General features: G+C 34.3%; 1 protein-coding gene across 1 annotated transcript in view; it reads right to left on the bottom strand.

The window, feature by feature from the left end:
* LOC139969691 (uncharacterized) overlaps positions 1-10,564 on the bottom strand; it is a 33,528-nt gene that overhangs the window by 20,794 nt on the left and 2,170 nt on the right. Inside the window, exons 2-11 of the mRNA XM_071974839.1 lie at positions 10,229-10,398; positions 8,033-8,143; positions 7,735-7,796; positions 6,851-7,034; positions 6,032-6,162; positions 5,156-5,188; positions 3,786-3,879; positions 2,710-2,792; positions 835-912; positions 58-149 (exon numbers count right to left, since the gene is read on the bottom strand). Coding sequence (XP_071830940.1) covers positions 58-149; positions 835-912; positions 2,710-2,792; positions 3,786-3,879; positions 5,156-5,188; positions 6,032-6,162; positions 6,851-7,034; positions 7,735-7,796; positions 8,033-8,143; positions 10,229-10,378 — 1,018 coding nt within the window. The 5' untranslated portion in view covers positions 10,379-10,398. The remainder of the gene's footprint in view (positions 1-57; positions 150-834; positions 913-2,709; positions 2,793-3,785; positions 3,880-5,155; positions 5,189-6,031; positions 6,163-6,850; positions 7,035-7,734; positions 7,797-8,032; positions 8,144-10,228; positions 10,399-10,564) is intronic.

Genomic DNA, 10,564 nt, shown 5'->3' with positions numbered 1-10,564 from the left:
CGGTTTGGGGCGAGTCTTCAATGCCTTTAAACTTATTCTTACAGTTTGGCCCGTTACCTTTTATCGAATCCGTCCAAAGGATGACCTGAACATTTTCTAGATCAAGAATGTATATACCACTAGAAGCCAGAGCTAGTATAAAATGGTCACTGTTTGGAGGAATAAAATATGAGAACAAATCTTTAACATTCATGACAAATAAATCAGTGATTTTTTACACTGAAATATAAAGCAGATACAATTCAAAAAAATAAATAAACTCATGTTAATTGCATTACAGATTTTTATTGATTTTTTTTTTTTTAGTTTAAACTGTTATTCAGTAAAGATATGAATAATATTAACGAACAATCACATGGCTTGTTTTAGGAATTACAGTATTTCAGATTCAGTCTGTAACAAGCATGATATATTGGGGGTCAAAGGTTAAACCTAATAAAACTAGAATTTTCAGCACATTTGCATATTACTTTTTTATTATTGAACACTGCAGACTTTTATGATACAAGTACTAATCATTCATTCAACTACAAAAAGACAAAAAACATTAATGTGAACTGAAAACATAATTTACATTAATTGAACAGTATTTGATCTTCTCCTTGGCAAAATGCATCATTAATACTCTTTAATGAGATAACAAATTCCGATATTTAACAAATATAATTAATCAGTTTGTAACGATGAAGTGCATTGACTCATAGCTCTTTCCATTGTTGATATACAAAATATAGATGTGGCCATTGCACGATGAGGAAAAAAAGTCAAAGTAAGTTTCTTAATTAACTATCTTTTTGATATCATTTGTTGCTCAAATTAAAGTTCCATACAAACCTAATCATCCAAAGTTTGGAGAAAATCAGAGACTGAGCTGTACGAGGAAATTCAGGAAGAAATCTTGGAAATTTTGACCTGTAAAAGATAAACAATATATTTGAAATATTACTGAACTATTGTCACTAAATTAAGGACACAAATTAAATACAAAATATATCTAAGGACAAAACCAATGTCTGCACTGACAGAATATCCATTTAATATTAAAACTGATACTGGTGTTGATCTGAAAATTCCACAGCTCAAATTGATTTCACCTCTAGAAATGAAGACACTACAGAAAGATGGGCTATTCCATTTTTAGATTAGGGTAATAACTAATAATATTCAATAAAACTTCCCCTGCAGGCAAGTACCTAGCAACAGTTGATGGGGGTGTTTTATCACCAGTTTCTGGTTATTTCAATAACACTTCCATTGACAAACTCAGTTTTAAATCCACCGATGAAGATACTGCAGAAAGATGGGCGATTCCATTTTAGGTTCGGTTTATACTAAAGCACTGTGTCAAACGTGGCATACTCCTATTAGAGTCTATATCCATCCGCTCGATTGTTCTCCTTCAGGAAAAGTGCCAAAACGCAGCAGGAGAACATCTTTTTTGACCTGTTACCAATCATGATCTAGCTTTTTTGTGGCTTGCATGTTGAAAAGCATGAATGGAAGTACATGTGTTGAGAAAATTGGGTCAATTGAGGCAATTTTAGACCCATTTAGGCCTCCCAGGAGCAGCATAGGAAAAATTGTTTACCACTGAGTGAAGAGGTTTGTTTACAAGTGACGAAAACTTCCGGTTCGGATAGCAAAAAAATTCTACATGGTCATGATACAGAAAATTGATGATGCCATGAAAGGCCAACTTGTCAGCTATCCGGTGATGGGTAGCATTTAGCTAGTGAAAACTTCTATCTAGACTTATAGACCACATTACTTTTGTGATTTAGTGTGTAAGTCAATGGGGCTTTTAATGGGCGTATGCTACCTCAAAAGTAGCATACTGAGGGGGCTGCAACATCCTGCAGCCATATTGCAACATCCTGTAGCCATATTGCAGCATCATGCAGCCAGGCTGCATAGGATGTAGTCTTGTGAGCTCTGCAGTTTCACACAATAGACCTAATTGGTCAGCAGACATAATCCCTAAATCATGCAGCTTTTTCTATTAACATTAAAATAAAATTCAATACAAGCTCTTAAAACTGCTAGTCTTTGGTTGCCATGCAATTTTGGGATTTATTTACCAATGGCAAAGTTTCTTCAAATCAACTCAATTTTACCTTTGCAAGTGAAGAATCTATATGCAGATGGAAGATGCCATTGTAGGTTAGGGTAATAACTAATCATATTGAACACACTGCCCATGCAGACAAGTAACTTGCAGCGACCTTTTTGGCATTTGGTTTGCAAATTTCTGACCACTTTACCAATGCTTCCTCTGGTCAACTAAATTTCACATCCACAAATAAAGATACCTTATAATGATGGGTGATTCCATTTTTAGGGTTAAGGCAGTAAACAACTGTAATTAAATTCATTAATATGTCAAAGTTGGTAAGCTTTTACTTGCCTTTATTACACTAGAAATTAAAATGAGGCAGCAAATATGTCTGAAAGTAAATATTACCCTTATCCCAAACTGGAATTTTTACCAATTTTTTTGTACCGAAATGAGTTAAAAACTTATCAAACTAAAAAATAAAAATTTCACTTTCTTTTGTTGTCCAACCAATCTCTTTGTGCAAGTCATTATTCACATGCAAAAAGCAAAGTGGAAAATTGGACAAAATTTAATAAATCCTGAGATATGATAATTTAACTAACAGAACAAGCATAATCATCACATTATTTATGACAATTGAAAACAATACTCACTGAAGGGACACCACAGGTAATGGTGGAACGGCTAGCAGTTTCTTAAACTGGTGAGTTTTAAGAACTTCTCCATTAGTATTGGCCTGTTGAATAGGAAGTAGGTATAGATTACACTTTCTTTTTTATTAAAAATTAACCATAAACATATCAGGTATGTTTTCCTACATTTTCCCCTCAACACTGTCATTCCAACAAAACCATATATCTAAGGATCTAAGCTTTGCAAAAAGACATTGCTTGTCTCTAGAAAAAATAAGCAGTTGTACCATCAATAGACATCCATAAAACTCTAGACTGCCTATTACAACACTGGATCTGAAATAAAAGCCACTGCCAGAAAAGTCACTATGTATGTATTTAGATCCTCCTGCAAGCAGGAACTAGCGAAGAAGCCATCATTGGCTTATCAAAGCCGCAAGCTGACCGAAGTCTGTCTCTTAGGTTCATCTTTAACGTCCATGATTATGAATTGTTAATTGTCAACAACTCTGTAACTGGATGACATACATTACTCTTGGAGTGACTCGAACTTGGGACCTTATGATTGAAAGGCACCGGCGTTAACCACTGAGCTAACACTCCTTAGCTAACACTATCATTCATTGGAAAGCTTCTGTGGTTTATGCAAAATGGTGGTATTAATATTCTATTTTTGCAAGTTCTCAAGCAGATGCATCAGCCATCATTTCCCATCAGTATTTTGTGAAGTCTAAAATTTGCTGTTTCTTACAGTTGGTGAATCATTTGCATATATATCAAGGGTTTTGTTGCACTTTTCTTAAAATATTCCCTCAGCAGTGGCAAGCAGAAGGGGATAGCCTGTATCATTGGCTAAAGTGTGCTTTCTTTCTGGATATTCTTGCTTTTTCTGCATCATATATTTCGTTCAACTTATTTCACTATAAACTGACTGACTCACTCACTGATTGACTGACTCATTCAGTTATTTACAATTCTTTCTTTTAATCGTCTTACCGCCTAATGAACGGTGGGCAGGTTGACGTGGCATTGTCTTACAGTATAGTGAAGTAACATACTAGCGAATAATTGATGATGTGTCAAAAAGTATTCAGTACCTCCCAGATTCGACTTCCTGGTCTCGCTGACAAGACCACCGCTTCTCGGCCACCGTTTGATGACCTATAAAAGCAAGCTCCGAAAAATCCTTCCCTGAAAATTGGAAAAATTTATCAAATGCAATTCAAATTTATTTCTCTCATGTGACATTTACAAAGAGAAATTTAGGTGAGAAGTTTAGTTAAGAGAAAATGTAATAATGGACACCTATACTACTATGCAAAGGTCATTACTATTGGCCCAATACTGCTAGGGGTGATAGAAATTGCTAAAAGTTGTCACAAATACTTTCTGGGAAGTTTGACTCTCTTAATTACACACACAGGTTGCAGATATAATTCAACTAGGGAAATTGAATAATATATCAAAGTAAAATGCCTTTGAAGTTTAAAGATCACAAGTGACCATTACTTTGAATTTATAGCATATTTAGTGGCAATAATCATATTCTTTATTGGAATCATGCGAACATGACAGAAAAATATCTTTACCTAACAAATGGATGAACCTTGACCTATGATCCCCTGCGATCACAGGTACAATTTACACAGAAAAAGACAAATACTGTATTATACGTCATACTGTACAAAAATCCTGTACTTTGCATTTCTCTCATAAAATCCTGTGTTAACCTATTTTCTGGGATTTCAACACATTTGCCAAGTAAAATCCTGTAGTAGTAAATGTGAGGCACCACATATTTGCCAGTTTTCACCAAAATCACAAATTATCTTGCAAAAAAAAGCATGAGATTTCCTGGGATTTTTTTTCAAGTTTCCATACATGAATTTGGAACCATAGTAGTGACACAGGATTCCTTGCAAGGGTACACAATTACTATCAATAACTACACAAACCAACCCCGCTCCCACATCACCTCCACCACCCCACCCTCACCCTTAATAAACAAATAGAGAAAGACAGAAGATTTACATCATTTTGAAAATTTCAAAAGGTAGCAGAAGAAGCATAATTGGATAAACATGTATGGCAAAAGCAAAGTATATGGTAAATTATTTAAAACACTTTGAAACAGAAAAGAAACATAAGTTGGAATGTCATGGGTTTTTTCGTTGCAAATTAAAAGGCCTCTGTTTGAGTGTCTTGAAAGTAGGTTAAGATTGTAAATGCTATAGATTCAAGCTATTGGCCTATATTTGCTTAATTGCTATGACTTTTCATGTTAACTTGACTTTTATCTCCATCCAACTCAAACATCTTTACAGGATCGAGGATTCACTTTCAATTAATTCACAATCTTCTTTTTTGCAGACGTCATTTTTGGAACGGTTGCTAACCCTTGTTATATTCGTTTGCTTCTTAAAGAAGTTAAAAAATGAATTCGTACAAAAAATTAATATGATCTTACCTTAACTTTTTACCAATTGTTGAACATTTCTTTCTGTAACAGATGAAAGTATAAAGCATTAAATTAAGGGTTAAAAAAAGTATTAAATTCCATATCTTCCCTTTTAGCGATTCGTTTTGTATGTTACTAAATCAAAATAAATAAAACTGTTAGCAAACTGCTTATCCACTAGAGAGCCTGTGTAATAGAATGTGTAAAAGTAAGTTGGCCTGACGTTTCGATCCTAGCAGGATCTTCTTCAGAAGCTTTTTTTCTAGCCTCTGAAGAAGATCCTGCTAAGATCGAAACGTCAGGCCAACTTACTTTTACACATTGTATGTTACTATTAAGAAATCATATTTACAACCACGCAGAAGAAAGATATGTTGGGTTATAAAGTGTTCGCACATTGTCATGGTTACTTACTGTCTCAGAGATGCAATGAGCATCTACCTAAAGAACAGGAATGGCAGTATTGCATTATATCACAAATATAAGATCAGAAATATTACATGTTCCCTGTTCACCTGTTGAAAATATCATGCTAGGCCCGATACATATTTCACCATTTTTTTTTTCCATGCAAGTTAATTTTCTGCCGAGCATATAATAGGCTTTGGTAAACCTTTTTTTGAAGCTTGCAAGTTTTCCCCCATGTGTGTTCTAAAGTCATCTGGCAAAAAATTGAAATTCAAGCCATTTTGTAAGAAATTACTACAAATATTTCCGGTTACGAATCTACTTATTCATTCTTAGGATATTAATATGCAAAATGACGAGATTTTTACCGCCCAGGATTCATGGGAGTCTATGTATGAACTTTTAGATTGAACTTAGTCTTCAAATTTAATTTTTTTTTTTTTTTTGTATGCTTGTAAAATATAGCATATTTCGAACCTTTTTGTGAAACAAACATGGATACGGGTAAGAGTTGAAACCAAGAGGTCGTCATTGACAAAATCTAGTTGAACGATTTGGGAGTCTGCCTTGAGGATGACCTGCGAGAGAAGTTTAAAGAGTCCAGACGGCTGTACGGGTAAAGATGAAGAAGAAAAGAAGTTCGGAACACGAAATCTAGCTAGAATGTCATTCAAAATCTTCTTTGATTATCGGAGAAAAATATATGCACTACAATAATGAGGATATTATCGTGGCTGAAGATAATTGCTTTGAAATCGACAAAATTGCCAGAAATTTCCTGTATCGTGCCATCGAAAAGCACATCTGCATGCTACCATGGTATATGGCAGAGATATGAATTTTGCATCTGGCAACATTAGAGAGAATGATGTCATTATTGCTGGAAATGCTTAAATTGTTTAACTGCAATATTTATATCATTTAACCAGAGAGGAAAATCATATTTCTACCACAAGAAAGATTCCCATGAAATTCTGCAGAGAACATTGCGAGCGAAACATTCCAAATAGGCATATATAATTAAGCTATATGGTTCCCAATCCAAAAATAGGTGGACAAGCTTTTTATGGTGTGTTTTGTATTGAAGCAGTACAAGATTTTTGAAGGACTGCTTCCAACGGAATCTGATAGTGAACCTTTCTCCCAGTCAATGTGCAAATGTAATCATCAACTCAGAAAGCAATATCTGTCATTTTAGGAGGCCTTACGAATAGATGGGTTAGGACTATAACCGAGGAAAATCACAACATGGTCCACCTGGGTCAAATGTTGGAGAGTAAGGGGGAATTATCGTACCTTCTTACTGTCCACGTTAGTGATGGTTACCCATCCTCTCTCATCTCCGGCGAATACTCTGTTTCCTGACTCATCCCAAGCCAGACAGGTTATACCTGCATCTTTGTGAGTAGTGCTGGTCAGAATCTGGACGGGGTTTTTACGCTCTCTGATGTTGAGCTCCCAGACGACTATTAGACTGTCCCTATAAACAGAAAGATACTGACACTTTTGAGAGTTGGACTGCAATGGAGTGCTTGACTACAATGGCACCGTGATGTGATCTGTTATACAGTAATCCTTTTAATCTATCAACCTTCTTATCCCCTCCATCTTATTTCTTACTTGTTCATGCTAATTGAACATTTTACGTCTTTTGTGTATCATTATTATTTGTCCTTATAAATTTTGAAATTTATACTGGAATAAAGAAATTGAAAAAAAAATACACTACAAAGGTGACCATGAAACTTTCAAAATAACACTATGTGACAATCACCACGAGTGCTATAAAATTTCTACAGCTCTGTGAAATGAATACAACACTACAAATATGACTACAACATTAACAACACTATGAATTGACTACAACACTGTAATTGACTACAACACTATGGATTGACTACAACACTATGAAAATGACTACAACACTAAGACATGATGTCAACATGTGCTACCAAATGACTACAACACTAAGAAATGACTACAACCCGTACCATGAAAAGGCAACATTTCAAAGAGACCTATAATTTTGAAATGAAGTATGAAGAAAGCACTTTTGTTCTAGATTTTGTTTCCCAATTAACTACCAGTGTCTCATGCAGAGTGGTAAGTTTGAGAAACTATACCATATCAAACACTAAAGTAATATGTATACAGACCATCACTATAGTGCTTTTACTTACCATGTAACAACAGCCAGCCTATCACATCTTCTTGAAAACAGCAGTTTAGAGATTGACCCATTCTGTAGACCAGAACGAAAGAAAGTTCAGATTTATCGATTAATTCAAAAGATACTTTGGAACCTTTAACTGATCTTGTACCAGTCACAAAAATATATTCTACATCATCCTTGGGTGACTTTCAAGCAATCTCATTTCCAGAGCCCATAGATTGATTAAATAGACCATTTGAAAATGACCCAATCCCTCCCCCCCCCCCACCCACCAAAAAATAAATAACTCAAATAACCGTACTTACATTTCCTGATAATTGTAAAATGTAATTCAAGTTGTCTCTTTGAAAAATGTAAACACTGCCAGTCGAGGCTCCCAATGCAATATGCTCCTTACTGATATCCAAGGCCGAGTACTGTTTGCAATAAATGAACAATAAAACAAAACAAAAGAAAAACATGAAGATTGCATTATTATGAGATGAAAATGCTACACCAATTGGCTGCAGTTATACTTGTGATAATCTACCAGAATAGATCCACTTGATATTTCAGCTCAGAGATGACTTAATCGAACTTCACAAGTCCCAAATAAAACTCTGTCATATAAAAACATTATGTGTCCTACATGTTCAACAAGTTGTTTCCCATATAGTAAGACGGGGTAAAAAAAAAACGTTTCCTTAAAGTTTAACATAAAACTCATTAGGTAGATGCTTAGGTAGATATTTTAGCATTGTCAGATGGCAAGTGGGAATACCTTCATAAATAGCCATAATAAAAATTTCAATCACAATGAGTAAAGGAGAAATTCCAGAAAAGGGGTGGTTTTTTTTTACCCCGGCTGTTAGTCATTTTTGGGGTAAAAAAAAACCCTGCTGGGGTAAAAAAAGTCCACACTGTTAAAACAACATACTACCAAAGAAAATGTGCAAAACCACCAGAAATATTTTCAGCACACTTTAGAAAAGCTTTATTTGGGCATTTTTAATCGAGTTCTGCATGAATTAACCTATTGCCAAACGATAAACTCCGGGAAACAAACCCCACCTTCCGAGACTAAGCAAGATTCTATCAAGACTGTTTAATACCCCCTAAAACATTATTGACCATGTTTTATGAGTTTTACTTTATATATTAGTATCACATCCAGCTGTGGGGTTGGGACTTAGGGTAGAGAATAATTTAGGACTCTAAAAATAACAAGATAACCATATACAGCAGACATATATTGTGTTAGGCTATAATACTAGGCTAACATAGAAATAACTTCGGTTAAGAACAGGCAACAGTTAGTTATAAAAATGAAAATTATTATATTGGTAGAAATTAGAGGAGCATAGATGTACTCCCTGTGTCAATCATATAGCAATTCTAACATTCTGTGATAAATATAAACTTTTTTGGGAGGAAATTAGGACTGGTCTTTTTTTACCCCAAATGGACACTAAACCCTGGGTAAAAAAAACCCACGTCATTCGAGAAAACTGGCAGATCGTGCGGGTAATTACATTACTGATTCATGTAGGTACACCTCTTGTTATCATAACCAAGAAACAAAAACCTCTATATCAGTTCTAATATTTTTGCGGGATAAAGTTAAAGGACAGTGTTCAGAACTTAAATATTTGCTATTTTTAGAGTATTGGAAAAATCGGCGCTAAAAGTATCGGTACGCCGATGGAAAAGAATAGTAACAATCAATAAAGTATGTCAGAATTGACTTGGGCACCATGGTTTTCACATACACCATACAAAAATGTGTTTCTATTTCTCACGGCTTGTAGTTGGGGGTGGTTTTTTTTTACCCCAACTACCCTGTGGTTTTTTTTTACCCCATCTTACTATATCAGAAATAAGTCAAAAGATAGTCTAAACACTACAGCAATATTTCATTACAAAAAAAATGCTATGAAGTATTTCATCTTTCTCCAGATATTATCTGCAATACTTACATTACACTTAGAATAATTTATCTTCATATCGAGGAATGAATATAAATTAAAATCTGCGATTCTATCCACAATTTTGGTAAAGATATTAAGAATTAATCGTAATTAATAATGGATGCACTGTCAGTCTATGGGCATGTATACAATCTTGTTGCTTGTTTGTATTAAAGGGTTTTAAAAATTAATTTTAAGTCTTTCAAAGGTGATTAACATTGTCACAAACTTATTAAAAGGTCTATGCTAAAATTGCTAAAAGCTTTCAAAAGTACTGCACTTTCCCAGGGTTCTAAAAATTAATAATTCATAATATCCATGAAACAATGAAAAGTGTTCACAAATTAAAGTTATCAGAATTGAAGTAAAAACTTAAAGACGCACAATCTCCATGTACTAAAACCATTGAATCTTCTCTGCCAACATTCCTCATTCTAACAATTGTTTTGTTTTAACACCATACAGACTTTACATTAATAATTACAATACATTAATTATTAATTAATGATTACATTAATTACAAATAATTACATTAATATAATGGCAATAAGTTACCTTAATTCTAGCTGAGTGTTTGATCGGCTTTAGTAGTTCATCTTGTGATTCAAACTCAACCAATAAATGAGAAAAACCTTGTGGTGTCGTGGTTTTGGCTGCCCCTTTACCATTCCCACTATCAGTGGAAGGAGCTACTTCTGTTGCCATGGTTATGCTTCATTATTCTCCTGTTATGGAATCAGTAATTCAGAGTTGTAAAAACATTTCTAACTTATCTGTAACTCACTTCCAACGGACAATGAAAGCTTCAAAAGCCTTGAAATAAAGTTCTGTCAAATTTGAGTCAACGAAAAATTATTATTTAAATGATGATCTGTACATGAAAATATTTGA

Source organism: Apostichopus japonicus, chromosome 7, assembly GCF_037975245.1.
Source record: "Apostichopus japonicus isolate 1M-3 chromosome 7, ASM3797524v1, whole genome shotgun sequence".
NCBI classification, from domain to species: Eukaryota; Metazoa; Echinodermata; class Holothuroidea; order Aspidochirotida; family Stichopodidae; genus Apostichopus; species Apostichopus japonicus.
The sequence above is the reverse complement of the archived record's forward strand: the minus strand, read 5'-3'. Positions and strand labels throughout refer to the sequence as shown.